The 20,386-nt window shown below is 42.0% G+C and overlaps 2 protein-coding genes across 4 annotated transcripts in view; one reads left to right on the top strand and one right to left on the bottom strand.

Annotated features, from left to right (window-relative positions):
* The first annotated feature begins 116 nt into the window (after nt 1-116).
* SCRN3 (secernin 3) lies at nt 117-16,424 on the top strand. Of its 2 annotated transcripts, none has more exons than XM_081844103.1 (8): nt 117-233; nt 1,845-2,016; nt 2,653-2,834; nt 4,427-4,626; nt 6,358-6,570; nt 11,310-11,472; nt 12,815-12,995; nt 14,751-16,424. In XM_081844103.1, the coding sequence occupies exons 2-8, from the start codon at nt 1,846-1,848 to the stop codon at nt 14,904-14,906; spliced, it is 1,266 nt and encodes a 421-aa protein (XP_081700229.1). In that variant the 5' UTR covers nt 117-233; nt 1,845; the 3' UTR covers nt 14,907-16,424. The 2 variants fall into 2 exon arrangements, with proteins under 2 accessions (XP_081700229.1, XP_081700230.1); XM_081844104.1 differs by lacking the exon at nt 117-233 and adding an exon at nt 394-614.
* Nucleotides 16,425-16,622: 198 nt separating this feature from the next.
* The window catches only part of GPR155 (G protein-coupled receptor 155), a 36,182-nt gene continuing 32,418 nt past the window's right edge, over nt 16,623-20,386 (bottom strand). Inside the window, exon 16 of one of the 2 annotated variants that reach the window (XM_081870378.1) lies at nt 16,623-18,458. In XM_081870378.1, the coding sequence (XP_081726504.1) occupies nt 18,218-18,458 (241 nt within the window). In that variant the 3' untranslated portion in view covers nt 16,623-18,217. Of the gene's footprint in view, nt 18,512-20,386 lie in introns of both variants that reach the window. The other variant, XM_081870379.1, reaches the window with a different exon arrangement.

Below are 20,386 nucleotides of genomic sequence, written 5' to 3'. Positions count from 1 at the left end.
AGGAGAGCTCGTGTTTACGACCCGGGTCTACCTGGGCAGGCGCCGGCATTTCCTGGAGGAGGAGTCGGAGGACTCGGCTGGGGGCCTAGGCCAGAGGACGGCTCCTCCTCCCCCTTCTGCCCGTTACTCCGCCTCAGAGCTGCGGCGGGGACGCGAAGCGGGCCTGAAGCCGGCGAGGCCGAACGAAGCCAGGCTTGTGAAGCTGAGGCGGCCGCCAAGGCCTCGCGCGACGGGTAGGCTCCGCTGTGGCTCCTCGCTTGCCGCTTCGCAGCAGCGTTACATCCCCGCTTGTCGGGCCCAGCACGTGTGAATGAATGCCGACCGGGTCCCCAAAGCGGTGATATATATATATATATCTATCTCCCAAAAGACAGTTTCTGGAGAGGTAGCCGCTCGTGAACATGAAAAAGCAAAGAGCCGTGAGGCGTCTTAACCCGTTTCCTTCAGACGTAAACAAATCCCTGCGCTACGGTCACAGGTGAACGACGTGTGGAAGTCGCAACACGCGTGTTTGCCTTCACGGGGAATTGGGAGCTTGGTTAAGCACATCATCTTTTCCGTGACTCTTTGCGCTTGTGTTTTACAAGCGGCTGTCTCTCGTAATCTCAAATTAGGTAAACGTCAACCTAATTTTTGAATGTTGGGACGCTTTCCGAGTTAGTCTGGGGCTAGCTCAAGTCTGCACAGGATATTATTATCTGCCACATTTCATTTAAAAAAAAGACTCTTGAAGTGCCACAACCACTTTTTCTTAACCCCTCTCATCTTTTGGGATAAAATCCGGACTGCAGGATAATAATCCTGAAGCCCGTGGCATTTTAGCCTGTTTTATTGTGTATTTTGTGCTTTCTATATTGCAATTTTATGTTGTGGACTGTCCTGAGATCTATGTGTATAGAGTGGTATACAAATTTAACAGCAGCAGCAATGTTTTTGTGGACTTACAAAAAAACGTATGTCATGTTTTTTGTTGCAACAAATTTAACAACAGGTTTATTGGGGCGGTGGCATATCCTTTCTGGGAAACCCAGCCAGATGGGTGGGGTATAAATAAAAATTATAATTATTATTATTATTATTATTATTATTATTATTATTATTATTTTATTATTTTATGGACTAGAAGCTACTTTGTCAGATGCATCAAATGCTAATCTTCAACAGCCAGGTTAGATGGAGGAAAACATGTATTTGGTGGCGCCAAAAGGCCACATGAGGTACTGTTTGACCTGAAAGCCACCATTTCCCAACAACAGCAAGAACAACAAACAACTTGAAAGGGAGCCTCAAAGTCTGAATTGTTGATAGAGTTTATCAGTAAATTTGATGGTGGTGTTTAGGACTCAAATCAGTTCCAATTTTTTTTTATCCCACTACAGATTTAGTTTTACTGCTGTTATGCATGGTCACTGTTCTTTCTATATATGCGTAGGAATGTCACAGACTGTACCTATTGAATTTTATAACTCATCAGACCCACATTTTACAATCCCATATCCTATTCCCGTATGCACATGGATTTGATTCACTTTTTACAGAGTCACAAGACTTTTCATTGGTTTTGCTACAACAGACTATGCTTCCAAAAGTCTCACGTGCACACATGATTATTTGTGTCCCCGGTTCCAAATATTCTGCACACAGTTATGGGGAAGGCCATCTGATCTCCAGAATGTTGATACCTCTCCATAATAGTGGGAATTGTGGGGTTAATATAAGTGGCACCATCAATTGGGGAAAAGGAACATAACATTCAATACAACCTTGTGCTTTCATTCAAGTATTAGTGTTCCCCATAGTTGTCCTCCTTCACTGGTCATTTATCATATTACATAATTTTCCAGGATGGCTTCCGTGATCACTGAACCTTCCTCCTGTGATACTTTTGTGGCTCTGCCTCCAGCCACAACTGGCAGCAGGATCATCTTTGGAAAAAATTCAGATAGGCCCTCAGATGAAGTCCAGGAGATTGTGTACTTCCCTGCTGCAAGTCATGGCCCAGGAGAAAAAGTTGAGGTAAGATCAAAGCATTTAGAAAAATAGCACAACCATATTGGGATGCTTTTTCTATACTTTAAAGGGTCAAGTAGTGGAACAAATATTTAGTTCCGCCAAAGAAAAATCTCATGCTGATGCATCAACTGACTGGAATTGGTAGCCATTCACAAATGTCAGTTACGAAGTTTAGTGGGAGTGGACATAGTATCTCTTAAGAAGACAGGACATTGCTGTATAAGTCACACCACAGGCCAGTCTTGCTCTGTACTGCCTACATTTAACTCAGTGGCTCTGCCAGATTTTAGATGGGAATTTCCCAGCCCCATCTGGAGAGGCTAGGCATTAAAAATGGAACTTTTTGCATGCAAGGCATTTGCTCTACCCCTAAGCTGTGGTTTAGCTTTCAAAATAATACTAGGCTCAGTAAAAATACTGAGTTGGAATTTGAAGAACCTGATTTTTACTTATTCCCTCCTGACATTGCAGGCTCCCATCTCACACTCAGTGCTATTCGATTGTCTCCCAACAATTTGGAGAGCCTTTTTGGGAGGCAAAAAGTTGGGAAGTCCACTCACATCAGTTTAAATCCAGTCCATTGTGTAGAATTCAGGAAGTGTTTTTCTTATGTGTTTTCTGGAATTCTTTTTATTGCAGTGTACTTATATAGAAATTGAACAAGCACCAGAAACTTATGCAGTTGTTCTGAGTCGCCCCTCCTGGCTCTGGGGTGCTGAAATGGGGGCCAATGAGCATGGAGTCTGCATTGGGAATGAAGCAGTGTGGGGGAAGGAGGAAGTCTGTGACGATGAAGCCCTCCTAGGCATGGATCTTGTCAGGTTTGCAGACAATATGATTTAAATAAGCTGTATAAAACGCAGTTTTGAAATGTAAAAAGCGAGACTTGATGGACTGATTCACACATGAACTGATCCCTCTTCATTGTCTTTAATCAACATTTGATAACTTGTGTAAGCAATCGCCTACACTTTCACACAAGCAAGTTGTAATTTTGCTGTTTCACATATGATACAGTCATTTAAAGGAATAGATCAAGCATAGGACTTTGGAAGGGATGCGGGTGGCGCTGTGGGTTAAACCACAAAGCCTAGGACTTGCCAATCAGAAGGTCGGCAGTTCGAATCCCCGTGACGGGGTGAGCCACCGTTGCTCGGTCCCTGCTCTAGCCAACCTAGCAGTTCGAAAGCACGTCAAAGTGCAAGTAGATAAATAGGTACTGCTCCAGCGGGAAGGTAAACGGTGTTTTTGTGCGCTGTTCTGGTTCACCAGAAGCAGCTTTGTCATGCTGGCCACATAACCCGGAAGCTGTACGCCGGCTCCCTCGGCCAATAAAGCGAGATGAGCGCCGCAACCCCAGAGTCGGCCATGACTGGACCTTTACCTTTAGGACTTTGGATAGATTAGGCCTTGAAGCGGAATGCTAGGTCTACTGCTGTTGCTAGACAGGAAAACAAATGTGTTACCTGATTATGGAACAGATTCTTTTTGCCTAGTGTAGATACTATGAAGAGTATTAGCTTCTTAGAAAGACACCCTGCTGATATCAATAAACAATAGAAACATTATTGCTGGGAAAATCCCGCTTAATACTACAATTAATAAAACAGACACATACTTTTTGGTGATCTACTCATCTGTGTAGTGGCAGCAGAACACCCTATTTTGTGTTACTGCTCTCTGGAAGTGGGCCCCTCATTCTAATTGTTTATTTACTAGTGCAAAAATCTTAGTGTTGTAAGAGCTTTCTTCACTCTAGATTTGGCTCAGATCAGTTCTTAAGCAAAGAAATCTCAGACATACCTCTTCCCTCAATGGAGGACCTATAGTCCAATGGTCTAACTAGCTGTCACCACTGGTTTTCATTTTGCCAGTCTAGTCAGTCACAACTTATGGCTGAGTGTAAGAAACATCTGCTTTGATGCAACTGTAGCTCTAGCACCCTGCAGAAAGGCAGTCAAGACTAAGCTGCCACACTTGCCTTCCTAACCTGTTTTAAACCATCTTTTTAGGCTTTTTTTTGGGGGGGGGAGGGGAGAGAGTGGCATACATACTAGGTGGACAATGACAGTTCTGTGGGTGCTAGCAGCCTCTTTGTGGGAATAAGTATTTTCATCATAAAAAAATTACATTAGCACCCACTGTAATAAGCCTTATCCAGGACATGAGATACATGTGCAGCTTTCTAACTCATTGAGTAAATGTGCAATAATATGCAAATTCAACATTCATAAGAATTTCCCCAAAAGCTAACACTTCCGTATGGTTACAGATAGGTAGCCGTGTTGGTCTGCCATAGTCAAAACAAAACAAATTCCTTCCAGTAGCACCTTAAAGACCAACTAAGTCAGTTCTTGGTATGAGCTTTCGTGTGCATGCACACTTCTTCAGATACACTTCCGTATGGTTTTAGGCTTGGACTGGAAAGAGCTAATACCGCAGAAAAAGCTGTTGGTGTCATTGTTGACTTGCTGGACAAGTATGGTCAAGGTGGAAACTGTATGGAGAGTCATATGGCATTTACATACCATAATAGTTTTCTGATAGCAGACAGAAAGGAAGCTTGGATACTGGAAACCTCTGGAAAGTATTGGGCTGCAGAGAAAGTAGAAGGTAGGTATGGACAATTATCTTTACTTAATTAAATTCTTCTCAGATTATAAGTGTATATAACCTGTTTGTGCTGCTTCAACATAGAAAATTTTGGTGATTAAAGTGGTATAACTGGTGCTAGTGTGTTTTCATAGAAAAGCAGCTTAGTTCCTCATTCAAATGAAGTTATTTTGCTCACTGATAATCTCTTATCTGCCAGCAGTGATTTAACCAAACAAGATGAAACTGGTGGATCATGGTGGTAGTAAGAATAAGAATAAGAATAAATACATGAAGGTCAGCTTCAGATGTTGTGGCAAACATTGTTGACTGCCGGTAGCAAGCTTTGGGCTTCCTCTTCCCATCATGTACTCCAAATCCCTCCTTCAATTATTTCAAACCAGGAAGTATGTATGCTTTGATGTTGGAATTGAACATGCCGTGGTTACTGCAATTCTGTTTTTGAGACAAAGTATGCTTAGTAGTAGTCAGACTTGCTGATCAGAAGGTCGGCGGTTCGAATCCCTGTGACGGGGTGAGCTCCCGTTGCTTGGTCCCAGCTCCTGCCAACCTAGCAGTTCGAAAGCACGTCAAAGTGCAAGTAGATAAATAGGTACCACTCCTGCAGGAAGGTAAACGGGTTTCCGTGCGCGGCTCTGGTTCCCCAGAAGGGGCTTAGTCATTCTGGCCACATGACCTGGAAGCTGTACGCCGGCTCCCTCGGCCAATAAAGTGAGATGAGCGCCGCAACCCCAGAGTCGGTCACGACTGGACCTAACGGTCAGGGGTCCCTTTACCTTTACCTTATGCTTAGTAGTAACGATCATTTGCCCAATTTGCCACAGCAAACTATAGCTATCATGAACTAGAAAGTGAAGGAGGGTATTAGAACGTGTCAAGGGAAGAAGGAGAGCACAAGCATGAGGTTCAAATCATAGTTCAGTTGCAATGTCTGAAACATGTTAAAGAGGAGAGGTGAAGAAATTCATTTTTATTTACCGTAGCTGATTGATAACCTGCTTTTCAAGAAAAAAAGTCTTGTCCATGCAGCTTACAGAATACACATCAAAATCATAATCAATAAAATACAGGCTTAAACAATTTAATACATCTATAGCAAACTATTGCTAAAGAGCCAGCGCAAAAACAATACTACAGCACCATTCAACAACTTCTTATAACTTTAACCACTAAAGGCCAGAGTAAAAAGATGGGTTTTGAGGCCTGTTTTGAAACTAACTAGGGATGAGCCTAGCTTGATCCCACGTGAAACTGAATCCCATATTTGCAGGGCCAACACTAGGGAAGGGGGAGAAATTTGATTTGGTTCGCATTCAAAGCAAAATCTTATCAAATTTGCACTTTCTGATACTGTGTTAGAACTGAAACATAGCCATCCCATGAAATTTCTATTTATTCAGATTTTGCAATTCAGTTCTCCAACCAAACAATGGAGACAAAAATGCATATATTAAGAGAATGTGTGCTGTATGGGACAATAAATACCACAAGAGCTGGGGAATGAGGGGCGGAAGCAACTGTTTCCTATGAGGATGTTATTGACCCTAAACCCAAATGCCTACTAGTTTGGGGAGGCCTTTTGGGTCATGCTAAGGGGCCTCTTGGGTAGTAAGGTTAACAGTACAATCCTATGCATGAAAAAAGTCCCACTATAGTTCAGCAGGCCTCACTCCCTAGTATGTAGGTTTTATTATTGCAGTCTAAGATACTGTTTTTACCACTTTTCAACAGAAGGAGTACGGAATATTTCCAATCAGCTATCAATAACAACCAAGATTGAGCGTGAGCATCCAGAAATAAGGAATTATGCTATAAGCAAAGGCTGGTGGAATGGAAAAAAAGAATTGGATTTTGCTGCTACCTATTCATACGTGAATACTGCCAGGATGACTACTACCAGAGGCAGATACTGTGAAGGCTATAAACTGCTGAAGAAACATGAAGGTACCTTTGTTGAGTCATGAGTGACTTTAAATGCTTAGAGAACAGATTAAAACATCTATGTCCTTGTAAAATAGTACGGTACATCATTTGATGATGGAGATGCTTAATTTTACGAGTTATTAGATGAGCACGTCTTCAGAATATTAGATCTGTTAATTTCTTTTTAATTGAAGTGAAAAGAGAAAAAACACATTTCAAGGATTTTATTTTACAAGGAATAATTTTTTCTGCTTTTCTGCACTAAAGGCACGTAAGATGTTAACTTTTTTTTTAGATTGAGGTTGCAGTTTTAAGTCGAGTTTGTCATAGCAGGTCCATCACCCACAATATCTTTCTAGATCAGTTCTTCTTCTTTTTCTCCTTAGTATTATTACTATTACTATTATTTTATTTTATATACTGCTTATGTGCCAAAATGGCTTATAAGCCGTTTACAACTGTAAAATCAATTATTAAATAAATACCTAATTAAAATACACAATTCCATCAGGCATTACAATATCCCTAATTAACATATACAACAGAACAAGCCAGTTTTATTGTATGATGATTAAAAAAAATAAGATTAGAAATCATTTCAGGGGAATGCTTTCCTAAACAGCCAGAAGCACCTTGTCCATATCCTGAGGCATCAATAGCTGGGACGCACTGGATGTCTCACTAGAGACTACGTATATTAACAGCAGCAGCAGCAGCAGCAGCAGCAGCAGCAGCAAAATCAGTATGAAAATGAATTATTTTATCCTCAAAGTGCCTAGCAAGCAGCAGGCCTTTTGATAGCTCAAATGCACCATTGGCTGGAGCAAGTAGTATCAACTTTATCACCGCTCAAAAAAGCTTTTCTGGGTGGCTACTTGAGGACATTAGGGAAACAGTAATCTGGGCCTTTTCCACAATCGTATGTGATAGTTAGGGTTGTGCATTCTGAACAGTTTTCACATCGAGTCATGTGTCGGCTTCATTGCTTAGAGCTCTGAAGAGAACCAAGGAATTCAAGGAGCCCTGGAGTATCAGACAGAGCACTCTGGGGCAATCATGTCAATAGCCCTTCTCATCTTGATGTTCCACAGTGGGGCAATGGCCTCAACAGAATCACCAACGTTTGACCTTTATGGTCTCCCCTTCTCTCTCTCTCACCAGAAGATATTTGTAGCAGGCTTGTGATCCAAGAACCACATGGAATATTTACAGTGATACTACTAGGATAGAAGAATAGCATTTGCAACATCTTGCCACGTACCCGCAAAGAACAGGGTAAAAAAGCTTGTCGGCTTGAACAGGATTCTGTAGTTGGCTTTTTGGCTCAGCCAAGGCCTATACAACAGCTGAGCAATTTAGGCCATACTTGTCCCTAGCTCAGGGACAGGGAACTCCTTTGTAGCCCAAGAGTGACATTACCCTCTGGGCCACTTCCTGGGGCCACATGCTGGTGACAGGCTGGACAAGGTCAGTGGGCAGAGCAACATATGTGAATTCTACAGCAGGCTAGTTTCTACACGTGAGACATCCCTCTCTGTTCTTCATTCAGGAAAGCAAGGAGCATTATCAGATTTCAAGGACACATTTCAGTCAGGCATAAGTGCTCAGGGGGAGTGAGGAGCAGTTCTTGTGCAGGGTGTGGTCTGCAGAGTCCTGAAGGCCAGGCAGGACTCATCTTTTCAAGAATAGCTCATCTCATGCTTTGAGGACTTTGGCTTTAGAAAAATGAATATAACGCCACAGGATACTAGAAGAGCACATTTGAACACCCCCCGACTTTTGTGATCTTTATAACAGCTATCACTTGATATTGTTTGCTTATTACACGTGTATCAAAATTTCATGTTGTCATGTGTTGAAAAAATAATAACATAAACCCAAATAAAATTGCACTCATCTGTTTCAATATTCATTCTGCTGAGCCCTGCCGCCCCCAACTGTAGCAGTTATTCTGTGCTTCCTAGTGGATTACTTGACGCTATAATACCCCTGTGATCATGCAAATCCTACATTCATTTGGGGAATTGTAGGTTCTGAATACTGAACATGTTTAATACCTGTCTAATGTGATGGCCTTGTTGAGGTTCTATCAGTGCCTTCATTCTAAATCCCCATTTTTCAGATACTTACCTCAACCATTTTTAAGTCACACCAGGTGTTCAAGTTATCAGATGCAGTTTAAGCTGTTTCTTTTCTACATACCTTGAATGAGTCATTATTGTAACGCACTAGTCTCTAAAAAATTTCAGTACTTTCAGGTGTTTGTTTTTTTTTTAAAAAAAGATTTCCCAAAATTGGTGCAGAGGATTTATTTATAATATTGAGATTGTTATTGTAAAATGGCCACTGGGTATTCTGAACTACCAGGTGGGCAATGATGGAAATCTAAAGTGGAAAAGTATTTTTATGTAAATAGCATAAAACAGAGATAGATGCATTCATACAGATCAAAGAGGCCGGTAGCCAAGTATTTGGCTGCTTATTTCTAGTGAATAGATAAATTCCAGCCTTTCTCACCTTTTCGATGCTTGGCCACGTGTAGTTCTCCTCTAGCCCAATTTTCTCTCTCTGTTTTCATTCACCTATTAGACTTGTCCTCCCTCTTTCCATCAAAACCTTTTATTCTTCTGGAGCACTCCTTTCCCCAGTCTTACTTTCTAATGCTCCTGCTTATCCTGCCCTATTTCTCCTGGGACAGCAGCCAGAAGCCCTTCTGACTTTTGAGTTCTAGCAAGCAGCTAAGCCAAACATTGCTAGAGACCACATTGAAATAACAACCCTTGCAGTACAGATAATAGAGACTTCCTGGTTTTGAGAGTTAACAGTAAGCACCCTGAAAGAGAAGAGCATGGATGGATCTCTTCCCACACACTTCACTCCCCGCCAAAAGAGATGTGCAAGCTCCTTTTCTGCTCAGTACTTCTTCATGCTTTATTGCTATTATCTTTAAAATGCATTGTATCTAATTTTCTATTTTAAATACACTGCTTCGCATCTGTGTGCTTAATTCTAACTAGAATTTGAGTTTGGTGGGTTTTTTTTAATAAAAAAAAATATTCAACGTAGCACCATGCAACTTGTTCAATCAGCAGAAGTATTTCTTTTTGTACAGTGGAATGTTCTTCCTCTCTCCTCCCTAAACCTGTTGTGGGGTTTCTCCCAGCTCTTGGAGCAGATTTGGGGACAGCAAGGAGATGAGAGAGGGGAAGTCCTGTTGCACTAGTTCTAATCCTTGCACTAGCTTAATTGTTTACTGTATTTTTCGCCCTATCGGACGCACTTTTCCCCCTCCAAAAATGAATGGGAAATGTGTGTGCGTCCTATGGGGCGAATGCAGGCTTTCGCTGAAGCTTGGAGAGCGAGAGGGGTCGGTGCGCACCAACCCCTCTCTCTCTCCAGGCTTCAGGAAGCTATCCGTAAGCCTGGGGAGCCCGCGGGAGTTCCCGCAGGGCTCCCTAGGCTGCGGATATCTGCCCGAAGCGCGGGGCGCTCTGCTTCAGTGCGCTCCGCGCTCCGGGCAAACAGGCTGCTATCCGCACCAACCCCTCTCTCTCTCCAGGCTTCAGGAAGCTATCCGTAAGCCTAGGGAGCCCTGCGAGAGTTCCCGTGGCTGGGGAGGGGATAATTTTCCCCCCTTTATTCCCCCCCAAAAAAACAACAACTAGGTGCGTCCTATGGGCCGGTGCGTCCTATAGGGCGAAAAATACGGTAATTGGATATCACCTTACATTTCTATTCTTCCCCAGAGCACTGAAAAAGTTTTTCACATTTAGGGAAACTTTGTTTCCTTGCAGAGTGGTAGTTCCCCAACAAATTTAGTATGGTTCTCTTCATTTTTATTTGCAAACCCCCTTTTATGCTGGCTGACTGGGATGGGAAATGGAGCACAGAAGGCTATACATAGTACATTGACATGTAGCCATCCATTTCATTTTATTTCTCCAATATTAAATTTAAACTCTAAAGATGTCATAAAGCAGTATTTCATGAGAAATATATATTTTAATAGATTAGAGCCATCCATTGTTTTGTGAGATTCTTCAGGGAATCCAAAAACGTTGCAGAGAAAAATAATTTCCCCATTCTCTAGCTGGTACAGAAAATGACAACAAAAAATATTAAGAGGTTGGAACACCTTTTTGTGCTGTGCTGGTGCTGGCTCGCCTTTCCATGTGCTGTGCTGGTGCTGGCTCGCCAGAGCAGCTTCGTCACCCTGGCCACGTGACCCGGAAGTGTCTTCGGACAGCGCTGGCCCCTGGCCTCTTAAGCGAGATGGGCGCGCAACCCCAGAGTCGGTCACGACTGGCCCGTACGGGCAGGGGTACCTTTACCTTTACCTTTACCTATTCACTGCCAAAGATATGATAGCCATTCATGTATTATTTTGTCAGTTTTTCAGAGGCTGATTTTCCACTATTTGAGATAGGATGCCAGACAGATGAATTCTTTGTCTCATACAGAAGGGCGCTTAATGTAGAAAGAAGTGATTTTTCTCTGGAACATTTCTGGAAAATCTTGTGAGGCTTGAAACTGGATGACTCTTTAATGTCTCAACACTAATTTTTAGTACCCATGGGAAATAATATTTTTGGACAGTGTAATGGTTGGGCCCTCTTTGATTCTGCCATTCATGTTTCACTTACCATTTTCCTAATTGTTCCTTAGTTTGAAACAGACATGCATGTGGTTTTCAAACTGGTGCTATTAAGTAAACTATGTTAAATATGCATATGAAACGAATAATGTTTTGTCTTGCATAGGCACAATAACAGCCGAGACAATGATGGCAATCCTTCGGGATAAAGAGAGCGGCATTAATATGGAAGGAGGCTTTATGACCACTGGAAGCATGGTTTCCATACTTCCTCAGGAAACCAGCCTCCCTTGCATTCATTTCTTCACTGGAACTCCAGACCCTGACAGGTGACTCTTAACAATCATAAAGACTAAATTCCTAGCCCTATTAACTTTCCTTTGAGCAACTTATTTATGATCGACCTTTAACAATGTTAAACATAAAACCCCAAATTTCATTGAAGTCCAAAATATAATCCATAATGGATGAAACTTTCACACACTGAGACAGGACCAAGAAGAGCCATAAAAGAACTCAAGCACAAAAAAGGGCTGGAGATTAAGGCCTTGTTTTGACATAACACTAAGCTTAGTGAGGGACGCGGGTGGCGCTGTGGGTTAAACCACAGAGCCTAGGACTTGCCGATCAGAAGATTGGCGGTTCGAAACCCCATGACGGGGTGAGCTCCCGTTGCTCAGTCCCTGCTCCTGCCAACCTAGCAGTTTGAAAGGACGAAGTGCAAGTAGATAAATAGGTACCACTCCGGCGGGAAGGTAAACGGTGTTTTCGTGCGCTGTTCTGGTTCACCAGAAGCAGCTTAGTCATGCTGGCCACATAACCCGGAAGCTGTACGCCGGCTCCCTCGGCCAATAAAGCGAGATGAGCGCTGCAACCCCAGAGTCGGCCATGACTGGACCTAAGGGTCAGGGGTCCCTTTACCTTTAAGCTTAGTGAGAATGGGCAAGCATACAGGTACCTAAGGAGAAAATTGTGACCATTTTTCTCCTCTGGTTTGGTTTAATATTGCATGCAAAAACAGCCCCCAGACAAACCACAAAGGGTAAACCAAGAACAAACTTTGGTTACAGCTCGTTGTTTGTTTGGAGACAAACTATGACCCTGGGTTCAGGTGTAACACGATACCATAGTTTAGCTCTGCGTCATGCAGCAGTTGCAGGAGGACCAGAGGAGGAGTGAAGCAGCCACAATTTTCTCCCTGAGTACCCATATTCTTGCTCATTCTTACCAAACCATACCTTGGGCTTAAGTGTTACATGTGAACTGTCATATTTGTTAGTCAAATTGCATCCCACCCTTCTTCCTGAAGAAGCTGAATGCATTTTGAAATATGTGAGACTTCAGCAAGTCTTATGAGGAAACATGAAAGATTTCCCTTGAGAAAAGGTAGTCTTGAAACATGCTAGAATCTCTCTTCTTTCTTCTAGGCACTGCAGCCATTAGTGGACAGTGCATCCTGTCTGATTTCAATAGAAAATACTCCTCAGTACATCTGATTAAAACGAGTAGCTCGAGAAACTCTCACTTGTAGACTGTATGGAGTAAACAGATAAGATATTGTAATGGCTGTGTGCTAGGAAATAGTTTAACCTTAGCGTCCGTGGTGGAAAGCAGCATTCATTGTGCATTTGCTAATTTTCTTTTCACTTGGTGTTTCAATTTATTCTCTAGGTCTGTCTTTAAACCTTTCATTTTTGTGCCAAATATTACGCAGTTGCTAAAAACCAGCTCCCCAGTGTTTGGTCCCGAGGATCCAGTTAAAAAGCAACCACGATTTCAGACAAAGCCAGACAGAAGACACGAACTCTACAGAAAACATGAAAGTGCAGCTCTTGTGATGGAGTCTTCTAAGGTGTGTTAATTTAAGTTAAATCTCTGGGGGTATGAGGGGTATGGACTTTACATAAATCCTTACACTGATTTTTGTTTTAATCTGTTCCATTGCAATCATGCTGATGTAATTTAATACTTCAGTCTCCGGATGGAGAGAGACTGCTCTGGCATCTAACCTTTCAGTCACAGGGCCAAAACATAGTTCTTGAAAGGTCAAGAGGATATTAGCATATGCTACTTGATCTTGTTTCCTATGCTCAAGCAAAGCCAGCTAAACTCAAATACTCTTTGAAAGTCTGCTCCCAGGGAGAGAGGGAAGAGAGTATTGATGCTTACCAGTTCAGCCCACTATCTTTATGTGGCAGGTTGTGGGTGGACGATGCAACTGTGTGACTTACACCAGTCTTGCAACAAAATAACAGTCGTACCTCAGTTCTCGAACACCCTTGAACTCGTACATTTCGGGTCCCGGACAATTGAAAACCAGAAGTGAGTGTTCCAGTTTTCTAATGTTCTTTTGGAAGCCGAACATCCGGCGGGGCTTCCGTGGCTTCTGATTGGCTGCAGGAACCTGCAGCCAATCAGAAGCCATGCTTTGGAAGTCGAACGTTTTGGAATTCAAACAGACTTCCGGAACAGATTCCATTCGACTTCCAAGGTACGACTGTACACTGTTTTCTTGCAGGTAGAGGTGGAGCTAAAAATTTTTTTCCACCAGGGATGGGTAATCTTCTCCACCTAGCAGGCCAAATCTTTATCTGTTTCCTCTCCTGCAGGCCAACTCTGACAGGTAGGTGGGACAATCACCTGATGTCATTATGGGATCAGATGACGGACAGGTGAGTTGTTCCTCCAACCTGCCAAAGTCCCTTGTGCAGTGCTTCCCTACAGCCAACTTGGGAAATGCTACCTTCAAGCAGGCTTGAACTCCCTGCCCACAAGCTAATTGGCAGTAGGAGCACAACTTGCTTCACTAGCGTGAAGTGCTTTGCACTGAAACCGCCACTAACACAGGAGGGAAAGAGCTCCATTTTGGCAGCTGTTTCAATGCAAACCACTTTAAGATTATCAGAGCAAGATGCACTGATGAGTGGTGGGAGATCACTTTCACACACCCCCCCCCCGATTATTCCTTTGTAGCTATGTCGGCACCCAACGCAACAGATGACATCAGGTATGGGTCAGGTGGGTGAGCTTTCGGATCCCTGCCAGGCCAAATTTGGCCCGTAGGTCAGAGCTGCCTATTTTGCAGCAGCTAGAAGTCATGTAGACAGTCTGAGCCTAGCAGGTGTCTTATCACCAAGCACAGTTGAGCCCCGTAATTTTGAAGCCATCAGTTAAACAAACTGGCAGAGAGGAAATTAACCTGCTTGAACTCCTACAACAGCAGATTGTAATATCCTAGGGACAGACATTAGTTTAGGGGGTAGGGAGCAAGAAATGTGTGCTCGAAGGCTAATAAAATCCCCCCCCCCAAGAAGTAGCAGTAAAGCACTTAGCTGTCCACCCTTAACCTAGTCCTTTAACTCTAACTTAGTGGGAAAGACAAGAAAGTTATTCCCTATGATTTCCAGACAGCAATAGGCTGCTTCCTAGTCTGCTGGAAGCCTGTGAACAGAAGCAGCACTTCCGTTAGGGAATGCACTGCTACATTTTGTGTAGGTCTTCACCAGATAGGGGTAGGCTGATATGAACCTCTTAATGGTGGATGAAATACCTTCATATGTTCAAGCATTACATTGTTAGTTTAATTTAATTTAATTTTTTTTAATAGGAAAAGGGGGACATGATATTGGAACGGATCCGAAAGTTGGAGAAAGAGAAGATTAAGGAAATGGAGCATATTCTACAGAACAGGAGCCTTGATGCTGATCAAGCAGTTAATCTTTTCTCAAACTGCACAGAAGATGAAATCCAGGCATATGCGTAAAATAATACTGGGTAATTTGTTTTACTTCTCAAAGTGGTTTTGTTCTTTGCACATCCCCAGCTCTGGCCAAAAAGCTTATTATAATATGGGTATAATCAGACTAGAAAGCAAGGAAATTTTTAATTAGGTTTCAGGAGTGTAACTGACTGTGGCGTTTGCACAGGGCCCCCGGTCATTCCACAGACTATTGACCTTGCACCACCTCGGCTTATCTCTTCCACTGCCACCAACCAGGTTTCCCCGGTAATATATTCAGACTCAGGTTGTAATGTATTAACAAAGATTCCAGTTTATTGTGAACGCAAACAAGTTTTAAATACTTTGAAACACTGTAATCCGATTCACTCTCTGTCTCTCACTCTGACTCCTATGCCTCCCACCCACAAGAAACCAACCAAACTAACTAACTAAATGCCAAAGCCCCTGTGCTGAGCCTTAAACAGTTAGGCTCCGCCCCTGGGATTTCTTATTGGTCAGCCTATTAACCCTTTCTCACCCCCCAGTACATCTTCATAATGAGTGGGCAAACGCCACACTGAGCAACCTCCAAATACTGGCCTTTAATGATGGAGATATTTCCTCTTCATATATTCTGCACTGAAACCGGTGTGCGTTTCTCCCCATCGTAGCACTACCGTCACCTTCTGCCCAGGCTGGTAGGGTTGTAGAGATGGGACTTCTGCCAGAATTTTCTTCCATCCCCCCATTGGATTGCTTTACTATAAGAATACATGCACTGTGAAATTTCAAGGGGGCAGCAAGTGTGTAACTTCCCAGCTGAACCAATGCAGTTGTGATTTCTCGGTATTTAAATGTGGAAGGGCCTATTCTAGCATGGCTTTCTCTCTTAACTCAGGGAGTTGGTAATGTGAAAAATACCGGTTTCACTTTATAGTGTGATATTATATTAATATATTGACCCTCAAGATGCTTTCTAGTGCAGTCTGCTTACTTGAAGCTAGAAGTCCTGGCACTTCAAGTAAAAAGAAACACCCCAGAATGTAATTGTGAATGGTTAATTTTTAAAATTGACTTGCTAGGGAAGAACAAGTCCTACAGAAGTTAACTGCACGAAGTCCCATTGAAAACAACAAGCTTTAGTAATTGTGACTAAAGTGTCATTGCTTTTGTTAGATCTTTTCTATGGCTGAAATTTGGCTGTGGTGGGTACAGATTTTAAGTGCCCTTATGTAGCCACGTGTGTTGAACTTAGGTTAAGAATAATGGTAGAATCCTAAATGAACCAACGGAAAATTAAGGAATAAATTCTTAGTTATTTCAGGTGAAAGCCACTAAGGTTCTGTAAATGATTGTTTTCGATGCCCTCACTTCAATGAGGGGCCTGTTTACTGTTTCTTCAAACAAAGGTACGCTATAAAGCTAAAATTATGCAACAGAAATTCAAAATAATGGAAAGATGCTACTTTTTCAGTTTATATATGTAGGAAATGGCACTGCTGTGTTAAAACACGAATGCTTCTGCTGCCAAAAAATAAATTGCATATTCTGTGTAGAGAACCAAGGGTGCTCTGTAATTGGTTGTTATACTTGGGTTTTAATGTTTTGCTTTGGGTCACCTTTGTGAGAAAACTCCCCCTCCTCTGGAAATAACTACTGGGTGAGTGTGCAAAATAGCAAGTACATAATTATGTTGGACTTATTTCTGCAGGCAGCAACTTTATTCAACTATGAAAAGGAATGTACAGAACACCAAGGTTAAACATCTGGATTTATTGAGAAACTGGAGCACAAAAATCCAACTACTTCCAAAACACATTTTTCCATAATTCCTCCCAAATTAGACAAAAGCATGATTGGCCACAGAAATGTAATTGTAATGCATTCCTGTCATTTCAGCGGCAGATCAGATTAAAACCACACTTTATACCAAACACAGTTTTCTACATTGTGGAAGATAGTGTTTCTTCTGTAACATATACAAACAGGCCTGTCAGTTCATGTGTAAGGTTGACATAAAATAGATTACACGTTTGACAGCAAAAGGAAGTGGTTTATTCGTACATTTTGCATGCATATTCATGCAGTTGTGGCTACTGAAATGTTGACTAGGCTGCTAGCCCCGACTCCCTACTATCAGAGGCGAACAGCCGCAAGTCCAAGAATACCCTTTCGATCCATACCTCTATAAAAATAAAGCACACACATCACTCATCTGGCAAAAAAGGGTTAGGCAACATAACAGATCTCATGACTGTAAGTGAAGAAACAAAAGTCACATGGCAAATTGTTCCTTCCAGTGAATTAAGTTTATATAAAATGGTCGATAAAATGACCACTCTAGTATCTACTTAAAAAATAAAGGGCATTATTTAAAATACAGTGTTACTTTATGTAGACAACCATAAAAAATAGAGAAACTAATGAGAGGGTTTATTGGCATTTAAGTGAGCATCACCCATTAAGGGGCCTTGTGAAGACGAGAGAGTCCTTCAAATCAGTATTACAAGGTTATCCAACAAACTTAAATAACTCATTTAAGTTGCATATTGAAAGTAGTACCCAAATCTAATTCAAGTATTTGGTCTTTATAGGCTATTGGTCTAATTTAGAAGTGCAAAGTAACCACAACCTCACAGACATCAGAATCTGTTTATTACTTTAAGGTTTGTAAAAAGCAAATGGCTCAATGTTCAGAAGTTATAAGCCAACCTCTTGTTTCAGAGCAATTTATGAGGCTAGGAAAACAAATCATGCTTAGGCTGCAAGTGCTGCACAGAGGCCGCTTTAAAATCCCACTGATTTCAATTGAATTTGAGCAGCTTGATGGTACACAGGATTGCAGTCTACTATTTCATTCTTTAAAATGATTGGCTTGTTCACCCAAGAACTGCTAATGGCAAAAATCTGCTTATTTCCCAATTCTAATCCTCAGACACCACAACAATCTCCACAGTCTCATTTATGTCAGCACAAATAGAGGATTTTGTGTTCAAAAGGGAGTAACAGACTGGCCAAAATGCGTTGAGTAACTATCCCTTGCTGTTTTGCCAGTACATCACAATTCAAAAACAGAATTAAACTGGAGAACACAACACTTTCCTCAAACACAGACTTTTGCAGAGTACTGTTTGCACAGGCAAGGAAACTATTGGGAAGCGGTTCATAGTTCAAAAATAAAAAATATTTTAAATAATTCCCTGAAATGACTCATTAGTATTCAACACATGAGACGTTAATTCTCTTTGGGTAGGACACAAACAGAACCATATTATCACTAAGAGAACATCACAGAAGAGCGTGAGAACTAGGGGGGTCAGGAAAGAGTTGGGGCAACTCTTTTTTGGCTAGCTTCAAAGTGCATCCTCATTTCCATGGCTTTCTACTGCCACACATCTCCGAGGCACAAAGCGATAGTACAACTGCTCGTCCCGGAACTCAAATTCATCGGCAATGTGCTGGATGATGCCTCCCTTCACCAGTCTTTCTCCATACACCACAGCTCCCCCACGGTCTAAGGCAAGGCCAACTTCCACGAGCCAGTTCACCAGGTCACAGCCACAGAAGACCCCGGCCACAGTCTTTGTGCCACACCTGTATGTCAAAGGAAGGATTCACCCACATGCTCTGTAAATCTCGTACCACCACTGTTTGATGGGTGAAGACAAAGGGGGAAAAATAGGGGGAAACAAGGAAAGACAGCATGACAGTTAAAAGAATTGTTAAAAAGGAGGTCATGTGTATAGTAAAGCATGGTTGTGGGTTTTTTTTTTGCAAACCTGGATTATCTTTTTTCTAAGTCACAATCAACATGCATGCACAAGTCATTTGAAGCGAGCATATGCATAAAATAACACTATGTGGGTTAGTATAGCATGAACTACCACTGGTTCAACATTCATAGTGGTACGAACTAAGATCTCTACTCCGTGTAACAAAAAGGATGGAAAGAATAGGGGAAATCCACGTTTCAATCAATGCGATTGCTACCTAGTTCATACAATATACAGCAGAAGTGGCAGTAACCTGTTCTTGGACGGTACCATTTCAGACTGCAGGGGGAGGATTGCATGCCTGCATTTGAAAAATGGAGAAACATTCAAAGTTGCTTTAGACCAAGTCAGGGTCCATCTAGGCCATGACTGTGGACACTGACTCCAAGGTTTCCCCGCCCTACCTGGAGATGCTGGGGACTAAATGAGGGAGATATAATTATGCTATCTTTACATGCTAGCAATATATTTCTTTTAATAATTGTTTCCATTTGGTTGTGTATTTTTGATGGGTTTTATTTATTGCTATGACTTTTGTTATGTTGGTAATTGTGTAAATCTTGTCACGTTGTCAACTATGGAAAGGGGGCATACAAATAAAATGATGATGATGATTCACACAGGCGATCAATCCCCCCTTAAAGTCTAAAGGAGGAACCATTCAGGGACCGTTTTGCCACCTTTCAAACATTCACTAGCACAACGTGTGGAGCAGCATCCTCTTCGGACTGAGAGCCATTTAAACCCGCTGGCCCCTAAGTCAAGGTTACCAAATCAGCAGGAGTCCATTGAAAAGCCCTCTAGCCTAGTTGCTGGTGCAGTTGCGCACACCACTTGCCCGCAATGCATCTGTCTGGCAGGGTGGTGCCAATCCTGTATGGCAATTCATACTCCAAGGAGCTTTGAAACAGGTGAAGTGCTGCCTTGGGGGACTGTACGGCGACTCGGCTACCTTTTAATGCAATTACGTAACTTGTTTTTCAAGCTTAAATTGAGAATTCTCTATTACTGTATAAGAACAGTAATTGAACTTTTTTTAATTCCCCTAAATTGTCATAAATATGCAAGATACTGAGAACGACATTTGGAAGAAAAAAAAAGATCAAGTTCTATTTCCAATGACACAGTGAGAGAAAAACTACCCACGGCCACAAGGGTATTGTTCAGAAGTTGACCTGTGATAGTGAATGTTTCTGCTTATCTTGTAAGGAAGCATGTGTTAGAGAGCTAGAGCAAGCCAATATGACCAACTACACAAGGCAGCAAACCAACGTAAAGAAGGAACCCATCAGCATTTTTATTAAAACGAAGAGCAAAAATTTATTTGGATTAGTGAAGTGAAGCAGAGCCAACACACAAAAGGATGGAAAGAAGAAGAAACAACAACAGAAGAGGACTGATGCCGGACATTCAACTGAGAAGGAGAGAGGAAAAAAAACATTAGAAGAAAAACACGTACATGAGAAAGGATCAAGAGAAGGCACATATTTCACCACAGTATGGAAATAAGGACGCTCTACAAATGTACATACTCAAAACCAAACCAAAAAAAAAAGCATTTCGTTTCAGAACTTAAAAAACAAAGAATTCAGCAGAATTGTCCTAAGCTGTTCACTCAAGCCATCTTAGGAATTCCCAAGTACTGTTCTAAAATTCCTTTTCAGTAAGTCTATTATATGCCCCTCATCCCAAAAGACAAAACTTTTGGGAAATATGTGATCCTGAACTGGAAACCTCACTGCTTATATC

Source organism: Podarcis erhardii (genome assembly GCF_964252035.2).
Source record: "Podarcis erhardii genome assembly, chromosome: 1".
NCBI classification, from domain to species: Eukaryota; Metazoa; Chordata; class Lepidosauria; order Squamata; family Lacertidae; genus Podarcis; species Podarcis erhardii.
Note: the sequence above shows the minus strand (reverse complement) of the source record. Positions and strands in the feature narration are given on the sequence as shown.

Bases quoted from the DNA above. Each gene is read 5' to 3' on its own strand.
- SCRN3 (XM_081844103.1), top strand. From the start codon at position 1,846: ATGGCTTCCGTGATCACTGAACCTTCCTCCTGTGATACTTTTGTGGCT. The intron at 4,627-6,357 runs GTAGGTATGGAC...ACTTTTCAACAG, and splicing joins GGCTGCAGAGAAAGTAGAAG to AAGGAGTACGGAATATTTCC. The intron at 6,571-11,309 runs GTACCTTTGTTG...TGTCTTGCATAG, and splicing joins ACTGCTGAAGAAACATGAAG to GCACAATAACAGCCGAGACA.